General features: G+C 38.0%; 1 protein-coding gene across 2 annotated transcripts; it reads left to right on the top strand.

The window, feature by feature from the left end:
• Positions 1 to 455: 455 nt before the first annotated feature.
• LOC139942217 (alpha-N-acetylgalactosaminide alpha-2,6-sialyltransferase 2-like) lies at positions 456 to 16913 on the top strand. Of its 2 annotated transcripts, none has more exons than XM_071938997.1 (10): positions 456 to 772; positions 1466 to 1564; positions 3600 to 3846; positions 6678 to 6846; positions 7878 to 8049; positions 10094 to 10232; positions 10765 to 10865; positions 11863 to 11946; positions 14900 to 14990; positions 15503 to 16913. In XM_071938997.1, the coding sequence occupies exons 1-10, from the start codon at positions 717 to 719 to the stop codon at positions 15668 to 15670; spliced, it is 1326 nt and encodes a 441-aa protein (XP_071795098.1). In that variant the 5' UTR covers positions 456 to 716; the 3' UTR covers positions 15671 to 16913. The 2 variants fall into 2 exon arrangements, with proteins under 2 accessions (XP_071795098.1, XP_071795097.1); XM_071938996.1 differs by having other exon boundaries at positions 3585 to 3846.
• Positions 16914 to 17652: the final 739 nt, after the last annotated feature.

Raw genomic sequence — 17652 nt, 5'->3', positions numbered from 1 at the left:
CCTCTGAAGTGACGTAGTTTTCGAGAAAGAGGTTTTCCACGAATTTGATGTCGAGACCTCAGAATTGGATTTTGAAGTCTCGAAATCAAGCATCTGAAAGCACACAACTTCGTGAGACAAGGGTGTGTGTTTTGTTTCATAATTATCTCGCAACTTCGACGACCAATTGAGCTCAAATTTTCACAGGTTGGTTATTTTAATGCATATGTTGAGATATAGAAGACTGGTCTTTGACAATAACCAATAGTGTCCGATGTCTTTGAAATACTGGAGAACAATTATGTTGCGTAATTTAAAAAGATTATAGCCCTCAATTTAAATTGACGAAATATTGTATAAAAATGTGCCAGTTAGATCTCGACTATTCATTTTCACGTTTGTTGTTGTTCTTCATCGGTATTGTCAAGCACACACCGGCTGTTGTAGAGTCCACTGAGGCAGAAAACACATGTTAAATCAAGCCGATGAGAGCAAATCGATTTAAAACATAAAATAATTATCCAGCAACGAGAGACAGAAAGGCAACCAAAACTACCACGATGTTACAGTGTTACTCTCGGTTGGTCAAATAAAACTGCTGTGTGTTTTGTTGTATCGAAGCATTTCGCCTGCTAGGAATATTACGCTGTATTGACGCCTGTTGTAAGATAATCGATCGTGATCCGCACACACTTGGAACGCCTGGCACAATATTCAGTAAAGAAGGTGATTCCGCAATGACCAGGATGACTTGCCAAACCTACAACTGTCTAAGTTGGTGTACAGTATTAAGGTAAACACATGATTATATATTTTAAAGTTCACATGGACACGTTTGGTAATTATTGGTAAAGGTCAGTATTTTCACTTGGTGTATCCCAACATCATGCATCAAATAACAAATCTGTGAAAATTTGGGATCGATTGGTCATCGAAGTTGCCACAGTAAAATGAAAAAACAAATGACACCCTTGTGTGCTTTCAGATGCATAATGAAATGCTTCAGCTGAAGTCTTTTATTATTTGAGTGAGGAATTAACTCTGTCTCAATTCAGCCGTTGCTTACTTGGTATCAAGTAATGGGGAGAGGTCGATAATATATGACATTGTGAGAAACGGCTCCCTCTGAAGTAATGTAGTTTTCGAGAAAGAAGTAATTTTCCACGAATTTGATTTCGAGACCTCAGATTTAGAATTTGAGGTCTCGAAATCAAGCATCTGAAAGAACACAACTTGGTGTGACAAGGGTGTTTTTTCTTTCATTATTATCTCGCAACTTCGACGACCGATTGAGCTCAAATTTTCACAGGTTTGTTATTTTATCCATAATGTTGAGATACACTAACTGTGAAGACTAGTCTTTGATATTTGCCAATAGTGTTCAGTGTCTTTAAGTAGTTTGTTTTTCTATCACCCTCCATTCATCTCTCTCTCTCTTTGTTTTCTGCACTTTTATATATATTTTGCTTTTATTTTATTTGCACAGAAATGTGTGTCTCGTTTTTGTGATAAGCTCTACAGTCACATGTTTGATTTCTTATTCCGGAATGGGAGACGATAATCTTGGCATCAGAGTGAACAAACTGTAAGTTTAGAACTTCATTTTTACATAAAAAGGAGCATTCATAAGAATAAACCCTGATAGAAATATACACGAAGCGTTACTTACTGTAACGCTTCTCAGATTCAAAATTTGGGGCACAACAACTGATTTATTATTATTCCATAACCACATTTCTTCGACTCGAAGTTAAAATGTTCTCCAAATAAACCATCGAAAGCTGCTGTATGTTTATTTATTTATTTTAAATCTTTAGACATACACAATAGTTACAAGTTGTACAGGGGCTGTCAAGGTTAAAACAAAAGTATAAAACTGTCATCAAAAGATGTGTAAAACCAGACCCCTCACCAAAAGTTTTATTGCCACAGATTTTTACCAAACGTATACCTCACCTTTAAAGATGCTATAGGCATATTTTTTGACAGATTTGGTCCAAATTTAAATTTGAATATCCAATTTACAGATTCTTAAAATGTACAAGATTCAATATAAGGCCTTGTGTGAACACTCCCCAGTGCTGGTTAATTCAACAAGTAATCAAAACATCGGATCCCGATTTCAGCTCGCGTTCATCAGCCATGTACCGACTTTGCTTGTCACACGTACTTTGTGCACTGTCACTGCTGCTAAGATTTCGTGTTTTTTTTTATTTAGATACAACATCATTCATCAAAACGCATGAATTGAAAACGAAACAAAATTATGAACATAAAACATAATTAATTACATAATTTGCCCATGGCCATCATTTTCGTCCATCAATACTTAAAGGCAGTGGACACTATTGGTAATTGTCAAAGACTCGCCTTCACAGTTGGTGTATCTCAACATATACATAAAATAACAAACCTGTGAAAATTTGAGCTCAATCGGTCGTCGAACTTGCGAGATAATAATGAAAGAAAAAACACCTTTGTCACACGAAGTTGTGTGCGTTTAGATGGTTGATTTCGAGACCTCAAGTTCTAAATCTGAGGTCTCGAAACCAAATTCGTGGAAAATTACTGCTTTCTCGAAAACTATGGCACTTCAGAGGGAGCCGTTTCTCACAATGCTTTATACCATCAACCATTACTCGTCACCAAGAAAGGTTTTATGCTAATAATTATTTTATTGTCCACTGCCTTTAATCAGAAACACACCATTTTGGCAACTGACAATGTTTATCTCACTGTACTAGTCTTATACCGAGGGATAAACTAATTCAATCCCACAGTCTTCTTGTTTTAGAGATTGTAACTTTACCATTCCAGGGGCAGCCCATGAATATTTGCACGGGTGGGGTCAAACAATGTTATACACTACACGACAGACTATAATATCGTTTTGTGTACGGGTCAATGGGGGAATTCTCTTGAGACAGTGGACCAGTCTATGTTGTATAAACTCCAGCGGGTAAGCGACCTTACCCTGCCCTCTCAAACTTTAAGTTATGTTTCTCGGGCGTATTCTCGTAGAAATCAGGAAATGTTGGATTTTAACTATATACAGGGTAAAAGACACAACAAAAAGATTATCAGTTGCTAACTGGTAGTGGAACGCACTAAGGATTAAAGCGTTTATACAAGGTGACATTCATTCAGAAAACCTGTCCTTCGGGAATACGGTCCAAGCTGAGAAAATGCTTAAAGGAACACGTTGCCTTGGATCGGTCGAGTTGGTCTTTAAAAAGCGTTTGTAACCGTTTTTTATAAAATGCATATGGGTAGAAAGATGTTGTAAAAGTAGAATACAATGATCCACACAAACATGCCTCGAAATTGCACGGTTTTCCTTTTACCTCGTAGACTAACACGGTCGGCCATTTATGGGAGTCAAATTTTTGACTCCCATAAATGGCCGACCGTGTTAGTTCGCACAGTAAAAGGAAAACCAAGCAATTTCGAGGCAAACTTGTGTGGATCATTGTATTCTACTTTTAAAACATCTTTCCAACCATATGCATTTTATAAAAAACGGTTACAAACGCTTTTTATAGACCAACTCGTCCGATCCAAGGCAATGTGTTCCTTTAAAGACCTTTTTTTACAATCAACGTTAGTTTTTACGAACGCAGCAATCGAAGCAGGCCCGGTGACAATCAAGTCCATCGCCCCTTTTTCTGGCCAAGAAACCAAACTACCGCCAAAGGAAAAGTTAACTTTCTTCAAGATCTTACTACTCTAATGCAAGAAATAGACTCCAATCGAGCCTATCGAGACGCACTCATGAAAGGAATACAAACGAGAGAGGGCCTACGTACAACTGACTGGAACACAGACGAAACCCAGTACAGCTATGACACACAGTTTCTAAAATACTTGGTAAGTATGGTGTATAATTATCTGAACGATCAATTTGTTCTTCTTATTTTAAACAATTTTAAACACGTAGCAATAAGTAAAGACACTGGAATTGTTAATTACCCAAAAGAGAAAATAGTTATTAACATACAACTTAAACTTGGTAACGAGCAACGGAGAGCTTTCCATAGTTTAAAACATTGTGATAAACGGCTCCCTCTGAAGTGACAAAGTGTTTGAGAAAGAGGTAATTTCTCACTCAAATGATATTTAAATCTAGTAAAGGACTTCAGACCTGGGCCAAATTTCATGGCTCTGCTTATGGCAAGCACAGAATCGGCGCTTAAGGAAGCGGGAATTCTGTGCTTACGGCAAGCGTATTTCACGGGTTAGCGGCGAGTTTTGGCTTCTGCGCGTGCGTACTCCACGTCACTAGACATTCTACGCTCACAAGGCTAGCGCAGAAATTCGGCGCTTGAACGTAAGCGGGGAATCATGATCGTAAGCGCAGAATTCGGCGGTAAGCAGAGCCATGAAATTGGGCCCTGAAGGTTTCTAGGTCTGTACACACCCAAACAATACCGTGCGCATATCTATAGTGTTCACCATAACTCAAAATAATGAAAGGCAGTGGACACTATTGGTAGTTGCTCAAAATATTTATTAGCATAAAACCTTACTTGGTAACAAGGGAACAGTATTGGAAACATTTTCGCATTATTGGAAATGGGTATATTTTTTTTTTTCCCTCTTAAATAATTGAACGAGGTATACGAATTGTTTTGTTCATGTATAAAATCCAAATCTAGTTCTTTGTATTAGTTCCTATCTCAAGATGCAACTTTTTGTCAGAAAAGTGGTGATTCCTATTTATTTTTGAGATGATGATGAACTTCTTTGAGAAAAACACAAAATAAACAAATCTCAACAATTGTTCTTAAATTTAATCAGTAAATATCTTTATTTGAGAAAATGAAGCAATGTCATTACATGACTCAATGTTTTATTGAACACCTATGTATATACAAGCTTACTCAGAACAGGTTGATCTAAACATCATTATAGTCGAGGCATACATGGCAAAGAAGACAAAATAGCCTCCCCTTAATACTCAACCGACCTGTATGAATACACTATACCCTAACATCAGAAAGCAACGGTAGGATTATAGGGGACATAAATTGGCGTCCCTTACCCAACCAACCACATGTTACACTATACATCAGAAAGCAGAGGTAGGGGACATAAATTGGCGTCCCTTACCCAACCAACCCCATGTTACACTATACATCAGAAAGCTAAGGTAGGGGACATAAATTGGCGTACCCTAAGAGGCTTGGTCTATGCTTCAATGTATAAAGTCTATCATACAGGTTGGTATAGTAGGGGACATAAATTGGCGTCCCTTACCCAACCAACCCCATGTTACACTATACATCAGAAAACAGAGGTAGGGGACATAAATTGGCGTCCCTTACCCAACCGACCCCATACTACACTATACATCAGAAAGCAAAGGTAGGGAACATAAATTGGCGTCCCTTACTCAACCAACCCCAATGTTACACTATACATCAGAGAGCAAAGGTAGGGGACATATTGGCGTACCCTAAGATGCTTGAGCTATGCTTCAATGTATAAAGTCTATCATACAGGTTGGTATAGTAGGGGACATAAATTGGCGTTCCTTACCCAACCAACCCCTTATTACACTATACATCAGAAAGCAAAGGTAGGGGACATAAATTGGCGTCCCTTACCCAACCAACCCCATGTTACACTATACATCAGAAAGCTAAGGTAGGGGACATAAATTGGCGTACCCTAAGAGGCTTGGTCTATGCTTCAATGTATAAAGTCTATCATACAGGTTGGTATAGTAGGGGACATAAAAAAAAAATTGGCGTCCCTTACCCAACCAACCCCATGTTACACTATACATCAGAAAGCAATGGTAGGGGACATAAATTGGCGTACCCTAAGAGGCTTGGTCTATGCTTCAATGTACCAAGTCTATCATAGTAACTTTGATAGCTGTTGATAGTATAAAACATTGTGAGAAACGGCTCCCTCTGAAGATACGTAATTTTCATGAAAGAATTAATTTTCCACGAGTTTGATTTCGAGACCTCATATTTAGAATTTGAGGTCTCCAAATCAAGCATCTGAAAGCATGCAACTGATTGTGACAAGGGAGTTTTTTTTCCATTATTATCTCGCAACTTCGACGACCGATTGAGCTCAAATTTTAAGAGGTTTGTTATTATTTATGCATATATTGAGATCACCAAGTTATACACCTTTTAGTATTCGATTATGATTTTTACTAACTTTAAACAATGTGTTATTTAATACCCGATGATGTCATTATGACGTAATTAGGCCTGTTGTGTCTTGATACCAAGGTTCAACTAAAAACACACGAAGGTGAACTTTGACCTAGGGTAACGACCCGGAAGTTAAGGTCGTACGATTTTGGGGTAACTTTTCAAATGTTGTCCAAGCCTTTATCTTTCCGTTGCCCAAGTATGAACATCAAAGCTTTAATATTTGTTGAGATACAGCTAAAAGCAAATGTCATTTTTCAACTTTAAAAACCTTGCCATGACGTCATCAATGACGTCATCAATGACGTCATCATTCCCAAACAGTGGCGGTTTCATCTACTCACTATTGCTTTTGTACATAGTAAGTTTTAAGTTTGTGCACGCTTTACTCTTGCTCAAAATTGCTGGAAAATCCTGATAGTGTCCAATGTCTTTAATCATTATTACTTTACTTCGCACACAAAGGAAAACGTCAACCAAATTCAAAATTGATATTGTTGATTGTTTGATTTCAACTGAAATTAGAGTTGTCAAACATCAGTTCGCAAGATGTTGGCTACGGGGTCCTACTTCCAGCACAGATACATGCCCGAGGTGCCAATCTTAATGTGGGACAAGCATTACAACGCTAAAGAGTACGCACGACTCTCAAAATATCAAGGCATTTACGGCTGGAATAAGTCTACAGAGTCCGGTGAGTAAAACCCTCATCACACCGTGCTCACCACAGTCTTAAAAAATGTAGTCTTGGTTCAAGACGTTGTTATTTCACACTTTTACTCAACTATCACGATCCCGCTCTCTCCCTCCTCGCCGCACACTTACTATCGTCTTTGACCAAGACTACATTTTTCAGAACGTTGTGAAAACGAGTTCAGTGATGGTGGTAGCTGCACTTGCATGGTAAGACGTATGGAAGGGCCTTTTTAAAGGGGTCTTTATCACAATTGACCCCCACAGGGTAGTTATTCATTCAATTTGGACCCCACAAGGGAATTCTTGGACAAGAGAATAATATAATAACTGTTACAATAGCAGGACCCCAGCAAACCGGATCCGTGTAGCTGCTCTCATATTTGGTACTTTCTGGAAACCAAGGGAAATTAAAAGGACTCCATAAAGAGAGATTTTAAAGACCGGGTGCTCCACAAGGAGTTTTGTGTATAAAAGTCTATGGGAAAATCTTAAGTACAGGAACAATGGATAGAACAAAAGATCTTTCCACAGGGATTAAAAAAGGGAATGTCTGGTGGATGAAAACTCCCCTTGATAGTGAAGCTGGAAATGCTATAATTGGAAAAATGAGAACAACAAATTGACTTGTTCTCGTAGGAAAGAACGCTTCGTTTCTAAAATAGTGAAAAGATTTGTTTTAATGTTCTCTTCTGACTCTATTGACCCATGAACCTGCATTTTTCACGGTTGTGATTTCGTGTATGTGATGGGTCAAATGACTAAAAGACGCCGTTTTTTAATAATATCTATAATCATTATTTGCTTTTTAGAAAAAAGACATTGCACGAAACGCAAGTGGAAATCTGCAATGTGCGTGGGTCAAAAGAGTGTTATTAATTTTCATTTTAGTCGTGATGTTATTGTCTCCCGGATGACATGTGCTTAAAAGGTGTTGTTGTCAATCGAACATCTGTCTATTATTATAACAACTATTAATAATTGAATTCACAACAACATAACAACAGCTTCTATGTATTTTACGTTTGTCAGAAATTGCCTCTGCGCTCCACGCGTTGAACACATCCAGCAACGAGTGGCTGTTCGACGAAGCTTCAGCCGGTCCGAACGATGGATGTCGCCGCTGTGCAGTCATCGGGAACGGTGGTATACTCAACGGGTCAAAGAAGGGGTCGGAGATTGATGCGCACGAGTATGTTTTCAGGTGATACCACAACGAAAACAATTTAAATTTTAAGTAGGATTTGATCTTTGTATGGTGGAAATAAAATATAGTACAGGTTTGCGTTTAACAACATGTAATGTTAATCTCTAAAAATTTAGTGAGTTGGGGTGGTTCTGAAAAGAACCGTTGGTTCTGAAAAGAATCGCTGGTTCTTTTCTCCAGAAGACGATCAGTGCATACTGATGTTCGTTTCACCCTTACACCGATGTGTGTAAGCAATGTATACTCGGTACCTTCCCGAGTCTTGTTAAAAACAAAATCACCTCAGGCATTTTACTCGGGTGGGATTCGAACCCAAGACCCTTGCAATTCTAGAGCCAGAGTCCTACCAACTAGACCACCGAGATTGCCGGTAGCTAAAGGCAGTTTGAGTTTTCTTTTTTTAAGCAGCAGGTACCGCAACGATATAATAGATGTTTAAAGGCAGTGGACGCTATTGGTAATTACTCAAAATAATTATTAGCATAAAACCTTACTTGGAAATGAGTAATGGGGAGAGTTTGATAGTATAACACATTGTGAGAAACAACTCCCTCTGAAGTTACGTAGTTTTCGAGAAAGAAGTAATTTCCCACGAATTTGATTTCGATACCTCAAGTTTAGAATTTGAGGTCTCGAAATCAAGCATCTGAAAGCACACAACTTCGTGTGGCAAGTGTTTTTTTTTCTTTCATAGTTATTTGGCAACTCCGACGACCAATCGAGCTATCAATTTTCACAGGTGTATTATTTTATGCATATGTTGAGATACACCAAGTGAGAAGACTGGTCTTTGACAATTACCAATAGTGTCCAGTGTCTTTAAATTTGCATCGGGGATAAAAATATTAATTTTGGTTTTACCCTTACAATGTTGACAATGAAAGCAATGTTGTTGACCTAGATTATTATGCTTATAGCCGCCCCCCCCCCAACCCGGAACTCTCCGGACTCGTTGCTTTTGTAGAAATTCTCAAGTTGTGTAAACAGTAACTTCAGGCGTCAGATGCTATATAGATTTCGATAAAAGTCAATATACGTAGCGAGCGATCAATATCATTTTCTTTCAACAAAAGCAGCAGATTTTTTACAACTGCACGTGCCACGGTGAACAGGTGACCGTTCGATTGTTTTAATCCTATATGTATAAAAAAAAATTGTTATGTTATGTTTTAGCCTTAAAACTGACTTGGCAACGAGCATTTATAATTTTTGGCACCTAATGGGATACAACAACCAAGTGTTAATACTGGTCTTTGACAATATTACCAAACGTGTCTAGCAGCCAGTTTGGCGATGGGTTCAATGCGTCCTAATTGCTATGGTTAAAGACAGTGGACGCTATTGGTAATTACTCAAAATAATTATTATCATAAAAACTTTCTTGATGACGAGTAATGGGGAGAGGTTAATGGTATAACACATTGTGAGAATGGGCTCCCTCTGAAGTGCCATACTTTTCGAAAAAGAAGTAAATTTCCACGAATTTGATTTCGAGACCTCAGATTTAGAACTTGAGGTCTCGAAATTAACCATCTAAACGCACACAACTTCGTGTGACAAGTTTTTTTTCTTTTCTTTCATTATTATTTTAATTATAAGTTTGATGACCGATTGAGCTCACATTTTCACAGGTTTGTTATTAATGCCTATGTTGAGATGCACCAACTGTGAAAGCTATATAGCTCCATGGTCTATTGTCAAAAACAACCGCGGGGCCAAGCTAGACGTACCTAGGCTATTCTGGGCCTAATCCAAAGCCAAATCCAGTCCTTTCGAGAAGGGTCTCAGTGATTAATCCGAAGTTAGGCCGTGTCCGAATTGGTGGCTACGGATGCGGCTACGACCGTTGCCAGGGATGTTGCTAAGGGCGTCCTATACTTCAATGCATGATGACGCGGCGATCAAGCCGTAGCTGTGGCCGTAGCCGCCAATTCGGATCCGGCCTTAGAAAGAGTCTGTTGAAATCGACGGCAGTGCCTTCAAGGGATATTTTGTCTAATTCAATTGTCAACCTTGTCTCTCAACCTCGTTCCCGGCGTAGAGTGAATGTAGCAGTGACAGAGGGGCATGAGGAGGATGTTGGAACCAAGACTTCGTTTTACTGTGCTGCGTTCCGTTCCTTGTCCAACTCCCTCATGAGTGGGAGGCCGTTTGGATTCAAGGCACCACCCTATCAAAAGGTAGGATACCACAGCGTACCGAAACTAACACGTCACTGAATAGGCCGGGTATTGTTATCAAGACTGGACAGAGGACTAGAATTCAGATAGTCTACTGATTTCAAGATGACAAGCAAATATGAGGCTCGCTGTGTAGCTATCATGAGTAAAACACACATTGAGAATTATGTATACCGTCAAAATGATATTATGTTCAAGCACACTTTTTAAGTCACTATTAAAATACACGCATACACGAGAATAGGTGTAGCTGATCAAACATACATATTTTAAGTTCCATATTGAAAACATCAGCACACCTGAGGCACCATGTGTCTGAAGTTGCTCTATATGGTGAAACAAACACACTTTAATTTCACTATATGATTATACAAGTACAAATCATGGTTATGTGTCGTGTCGGCTGGCCGAGTTGGGATTCGAACCAATAAAGGAGCTGTCTCGTATAAGTTTTACAAGTATTTCATTTCCTCTAATCTCAAACAATATCAAAGGCTTCGTTTTATGTTTCCGATGTCTTTCTTCCATATAGGGTATCCGATATGTGTTCTTTCCGAAAACCAAGTGGGCCTACTTGTATCTGAACGCCGTTCTCAGTGGTCAAGAAGCTCCCAACAATCCAGTAGATGGAAGGTAAATAAATAGTGGTTGAGTTCGGGCGGAGTGTTCTTGGCCCGAGAGCAATACCCTCGGAACAAGATCACATTCCACCTTTTATCGGGGGTTTCGAAAACAACACTCGGCGGCAGCATATCAAGAGAACGAGTAAATTAGATGCAAATTTACTCTCAAAGCCATTATACACTTTGGGAACATAACAAAAAAACAAAAGTTCACAGTTTTACAAATAACTTGCAGGATTTACAGAAGGTAATGGTGAAACACTTCTTTTAAAATATTATTCCATGAAATGCTTTACTTTTTGAGAAAACATTAAAACAATTATCAATTCTCGATGTCGAGAATTACGGATTTGTTTTAAACACATGTCATGACACGGCGAAACGTGCGGAAACAAGAGTGGGTTTTCCCGTTATTTTCTCCCGACTCCGATGACCAATTGAGCCTAAATTTTCACAGGTTTGTTGTTATTTTTATATATAAAGTTGTGATACACGAAGTGTGGGCCTTGGTCAATACTGTTATTCCTAACAAAAAAACACAATGTCCACAGATTTATATTAAACTTACACAGTTTGAAGATTATGATAGTAGAAAGCTTCCCATGAAATTTTATTTACTGAGGTGCTGTAGTTTTTGAGAAATGAGTAAAAGTAATAATTTGCGTCTCAGTTTTAGCATGTAAAAACGTTACTATTTACCAGTTATGCTATGGTTTTGGTATAATATCACAACTGGATAAGGGGATTTTACAGGCTAAAATAATTTTGGTCTTTTGAGACCAAAATTATTTTGTAACTTGTTTTACTCATTTCTCAAAAACTATACACAACATTAGTTAGTAATATTTGAAGGGAAGCTTTCCACTATCATTATCTTCAAACCCTGTAAGTTTAATGTAAATATGCGGACATTTTGAAAAAGTACACGAATCCTTTAAATAGATTGTTATAGTTAATTTTGATGAGTCGAATGTTAACATTAGAATTTTCTTCTCAACAAACTTTAGAAGCCCACCGAATTTTCCCAAAGCACTGACGGCAGAAGATGTTAAACTTGTTCATCCAGACTTCGAAAGATACCTGAAATTCAAGTGAGTGTGCTGTATAGACGATGTGACTTATGGTTACATTCAAACCGCCCTCTGTTGACAAAACACTCTATACGTCATGTTTCGCCGGGCACTGAGTTGCGTAGTCATAGTAAGATTGCGTACACTTTCTAGCTGGCTGCCAAAAAGTGTCCGGGCGCCGTGCTGCACAGTGCTGATTTATATTAAAAGTAAATACAAGCCAAAAAAATAGACGAACAGAACACTCAAAAGTATGTCAAGATTAGTATCTTATCATGAAAACAGTGCAGGTTTAAAAAGTACGAATTGTGAAAGTGCTTAAATGTTCTTACGAATTATTTACAATAAAATACAACGAAGAAAGCGTTCAAGTAAAGACAAGCTAGGTTTTGCGTGTCTAAAAATATTATGTTATGTACAAATTACACTAAAAATTAACCATTTACAAAAATACATGGAAATATAATATAAACAACTCTGAAAAGTATTACAATATACAGGCGAAATACGAAAGATAAAAATAGTACGATATAATTAAAATCAGAAATAGACATTCATGATTAAAACCTGTCATTTAGAACACGAACAGCTGTGGGGTAAAAACTCTGCAAAGTACGGTTGGATCCAGGTTTAATTGAACGGAAACGATTCTTAGACCGCATGGGCTGAAAGAGGGAATGTGCTGGGTGAAACTGGTCATCTACTATAGAGAGGGCTCGTTTTTTAACTCGAGAGAGATACAGTTCATCAAGTGATGGAAGTTGGCAACCTATGATTTTACTAGCGGTGCGAACGATCCGGCTGATACGCTTCAGGTCATCGGCTGTTGCATTGCCCCACCAAACGATCATTGATTGTGTCAAGACACTCTCAATCACCGCTCGGTAGAACTTCAACAGACAAACAGTGTCCGCCCAACAAAAAGTGTCCGGGCGCCGTGCTGCACAGTGCTGATTTATATTAAAAGTAAATACAAGCCCCCCCCCCCCAAAAATAGACGAACAGAACACTCAAAAGTATGTCAAGATTAGTATCTTATCATGAAAACAGTGCAGGTTTAAAAAGTACGAACTGTGAAAGTGCTAAAATGTTCTTACGAATTATTTACAAATACAACGAAGAAAGCGTTCAAGTAAATACAAGACATGTATAATAAAATACAACGAAGAAAGCGTTCAAGTAAAGACAAGGTTTTGCGTGTCTAAAAATATTATGTTAGATACAAATTACACTAAAAATTAACCATTTACAAAAATACATGGAAATATAATATAAACAACTCTGAAAAGTATTACAATATACAGGCGAAATACGAAAGATAAAAATAGTACGATATAATTAAAATCAGAAATAGACATTCATGATGAACCTGTCATTTAGAACACGAACAGCTGTTGGATAAAAACTCTGCAAAGTACGGTTGGATCCAGGTTTAATTGAACGGAAACGATTCTTAGACCGCATGGGCTGAAAGAGGGAATGTGCTGGATGGGTGAAACTGGTCATCTACTATAGAGAGGGCTCGTTTTTTAACTTGAGAGAGATACAGTTCATCAAGTGATGGAAGTTGGCAACCGATGATTTTACTAGCGGTGCGAACGATCCGGCTGATACGCTTCCGGTCATCGGCTGTTGCATTGCCCCACCAAACGATCACTCTCAATCACCGCTCGGTAGAACTTCAACAGAAGTGGCTGACTGACATGGAAGCTTCTTAGCCGTCTCAAGAAAAATAATCTTTGCAATAAGTGTCCGCTGAGCATGCGCAGTAGACTCTGGACACTATTTGGCATGTATTACGTGACAATAGTGTCCGCCCAACAAAAAGTGTCCGGGCGCCGTGCTTCACAGTGCTGATTTATATTAAAAGTAAATACAAGCCAAAAAAATAGACGAACAGAACACTCAAAAGTATGTCAAGATTAGTATCTTATCATGAAAACAGTGCAGGTTTAAAAAGTACGAATTGTGAAAGTGCTAAAATGTTCTTACGAATTATTTACAATAAAATACAACGAAGAAAGCGTTCAAGTAAAGACAAGACCGTCAAAAGTATGTCATGGTTAGTATTTACTATTTTACTTAATAAGTAATTAAAAAGTGCAGGTTAAAAGTACGAATTGTGAAAGTGCCAAATGATCATAAATAATACGAATATTATATTCAAACACAAGCAGGAAAGCGTTACAAAAAAATAATAAATAAAACTAAAACTAAAAGGTTAAAAAGGCACGCTATGATGATGCACGCTAACCGCGGACACTATTTAGCAAGCTTCCGTAAGCAATGTGACGTCGTGGACGCTTGACCAATCAGAACACAATAAGCTAATGAGCGGACACTTATTGCCAGCGGACAGTTTTTGTCATGACACCGGGCTCGTTTCAGGCGACGAGCGTAGACGACGAAAATAGACCGCCCGGGATTTGGAATGATTTACGGGTAAAGTCACCTTGTTTGCGCCGAGGACCAATTGCCTAAACTAATTCCAGTGTTTCGCGTTACTTTCGAACCAGTCCCCCTTACTTTTTGTACCTCAACATATGCATAAAATAACAAACCTGTAAAAATTGTAGCCTAATTGGTCATCGAAGTTGCGAGATAATATGAAAGAAAAAACAACCTTGTCGCACGAAGTTGTGTGCTTTCAGATGCAAGTTGAAATCAAATTCGTGGAAAATTACCTCTTTCTCGAAAACTACGTTATTTCTGAGGGAGCCGTTTCTCACAATGTTTATACTATCAACCTCTCCCCATTACTCGTTACCAAGTCAGGTTTTATGCTAATAAATATTTTGAGTAATTACCAATAGTGTCTACTGCCTTTAGATACAAAGTATACAATTGTAAAAGTGAAATACCCGAAACCCAAGTGGATGTGTACATTATACAATGGTATTATATTATGTATTCATATTTTGGATGACTCATTTTTGTGACCCTTTTGAATAAAAACCAATTTTTTTGTCACCAGATGGGTTAACTCTTCTAGAAAATACCACGAGGTTCACAGACCGTCTACAGGAGCAATCATGTTACTCCTGGCGTTACATACGTGCGATGAGGTAAGTTTTTGTAATAATAAATGTAGGTGTTCCCGGGTGAACTGCAGCAAAAAATAAATTCAGTTTTTTAAAATACACACTCAGTTTCAAGAATGTTTCTCTGATTTATTAAAAATTGTGTTTCTTTTAGCTCGTATTGCATGCAATCATGCATACATGATTTCATTCTTCCCATTATATTCATAGTGAATTAGTTTCTGACATTCTATTTAACTTGTATTGTATGTCGGTTGAATGCTCATAGCTTACAATGGGGACTTTTTAAACGGTAGGTGGCAGCAGACTTACCAGGTAAATCCATTGTTTCCGGTAATTTTTTTATGCGCAATGTTCAGAACTACGCAAACAAAGGAAATTTACCTGTGATAAGACTGCCGGTCCGGCAGGACAAATGTGGACAAGATCTCCGGGGCAGATTTTCCTACGACACTGACCCGGTTCGACAAAACACGGGGAAACCTTTGCGCAAGTTTTTGTCTTCTTCAAATTTTAACTTTTACTTTGGTTTACAGGTAAACGTTTACGGATTCGCAGGGAGTTATGAAAAATACTCTGAATATTACTACGACACGAAGTTTCGAAAACACGTGCAGTACGCCAACCACGACAGCAACGCCGAAAAGGAACTATGGATAACACTCCATAATATGGGAATAATCAATCTGTACACAAGACAGTAAAGATTCAAATTGCATAGTGGTAAGAAATTGGTATTGTTGTCGGTGTTTGTGTTTATGTTTATCTTTTTGGTCTTACGCGAAAAGTAGTGATAGTTTTCCTTATGGTATACAAGCCGATTGGTTTTCAGTTTCGGCTCCATATTATTTTTTTGAAGTCGTTTGAAGACTGTTATTTTAAAATTTAATATTAATTTAATTATAGAACAAACCTCAAAAGCCCCTATGTGCTTGAAGATACACGTGTCGAGAACATGTAGACATTATTAAGTTTTACATGCGGTCTAGGAAAACCAACGTTTCGGGAGGAAAACCAACTTTCTGGGGGGAAACGAAAATGTTTTATAGAATCGGTGGTGGTGAACTCATGATTTCCAAGAACATGTTACGTGAACAGTGGAGTAATGGTGCTAAATGCTCCCGATTTGGGAGTTTTAACAGGGTCTATTATCTTTACTGAATTTTAAACAATTTTTTGTTTCCAAATCAAGAAACTACAACTGATGGTTAATAAACACTTGTATCTCTGTAACTGGCTTTCCAGTTTTCAGATTACAGGAGTTTGAAATTCAAGTACATTTTTTTTATCTGAAAATAATAATAATAATAATAATACCAAAACTTGTATAGCGCCCTAATCATGTGTAAACATGCTCTAGGGCGCTGAACATGGAAAAATAGACAAACTAAAACATAAGAAAATACTGAATTATAACAACGGGATACGTGGTTTTGGTACGTGGTAACCCTTATAACTGCCTAAAACATTGTTTTTATTATAATGCCATTATTCATATTCAAAGTCAATTTCAATTTTATTTCACTTTGTTGAAGAAAATAATATGTGAAATGTTTCCTTTTTATGCTTTTTAGCACAAAAAGGTGCATTTCCCTGTGTCTTACAGACCATGGTATAGACATAGTGTATAGTGTTAATTGTTGTACATGTATAAGAAATAATAGCCACAAGATTAGTTCGTGTCCTCTGTCTCTAGTTGTACTCTGGGGTGTGCTGTGCCCAGGAACATGTAATAGCGCCCTCATGAGGGAGTTTGATGATGTTGAAAAGGCCGACCGTTAAAGAAGTGATCTTTTACAATTTATTGTAATATTTATAACGAAACTTAGCCAGTCTGTATTAGAAACAGACCCGATAATGTTGACTAAAGTGAGGTTGCCTTGATACTTCTAAAAACAATTGGGTGTGAGATTATACAATTCTAATTTACTTGTTACGTATAGGTCCTAATAAAAGGTAGAAACAAATGTGCGACTGAACCCTATATGGCGTTTTAGTAGTAATTACGTAAGTGTTGAATAACATGGTTTTCGGGCAATATTTCTATGGCAATTTTATAAATTTAACATGCCAAAGTAAAGCTTCAGTTTTTAAAAACTCCTCAGGAAAACTATCCGAAAGAATTAAATCCAAACCTAAGAAAGGGCGTTCACTGGCCACGACCAATATGCCATCCAAGGAAAAGCCCGCAGAGATTGCTGATGTGACCATAAACCATAGAGTTGACAATTCATACTACAAGCACTTTTTTGAACACTCTGCAGAACGTTATTACGGAGGGAATCTGGTTAGATCTTATGTTACTAGATATTGTCCTACCTTTTTAGAACTCCACGTCGTCAGAAAACCAATACCACACACTCCAAAGAAATCTTCAACTTCAATGGTCAGTCAGAGTCGGTGATAAGATCTGAAAGACAAGACAGACATAGATATTTTTAAATACTTAGTTTAATAAGTCTTATCGCTCACATGTGTAGACCATCCGGCACCTCGGTCAAGAACTTGCAAACAATGGGAGACTTTGAGGCGCTAGGTGGCAGCAGACTTACCAGGTAAATTGCCATCGTTTACGTATCCTGAACATCTGACGTCACACTTCGAGGCTCGTGAAAGACGCCAGAAACTTGCCGCCAAAACCGTAGAACACAGCACTCTGCATGTTGCTCTCCAACTCGACGCCACA

The sequence above is a fragment of the Asterias amurensis genome, chromosome 9 (assembly GCF_032118995.1).
Source record: "Asterias amurensis chromosome 9, ASM3211899v1".
Taxonomy (NCBI): Eukaryota; Metazoa; Echinodermata; class Asteroidea; order Forcipulatida; family Asteriidae; genus Asterias; species Asterias amurensis.
This window is presented reverse-complemented; position numbering and strand designations above follow the sequence as displayed.

Bases quoted from the DNA above. Each gene is read 5' to 3' on its own strand.
- LOC139942217 (XM_071938996.1), top strand. From the start codon at position 717: ATGACCAGGATGACTTGCCAAACCTACAACTGTCTAAGTTGGTGTACA. The intron at 8,050-10,093 runs GTGATACCACAA...TTCCCGGCGTAG, and splicing joins GCGCACGAGTATGTTTTCAG to AGTGAATGTAGCAGTGACAG. The intron at 11,947-14,899 runs GTGAGTGTGCTG...TTTTGTCACCAG, and splicing joins GAAAGATACCTGAAATTCAA to ATGGGTTAACTCTTCTAGAA.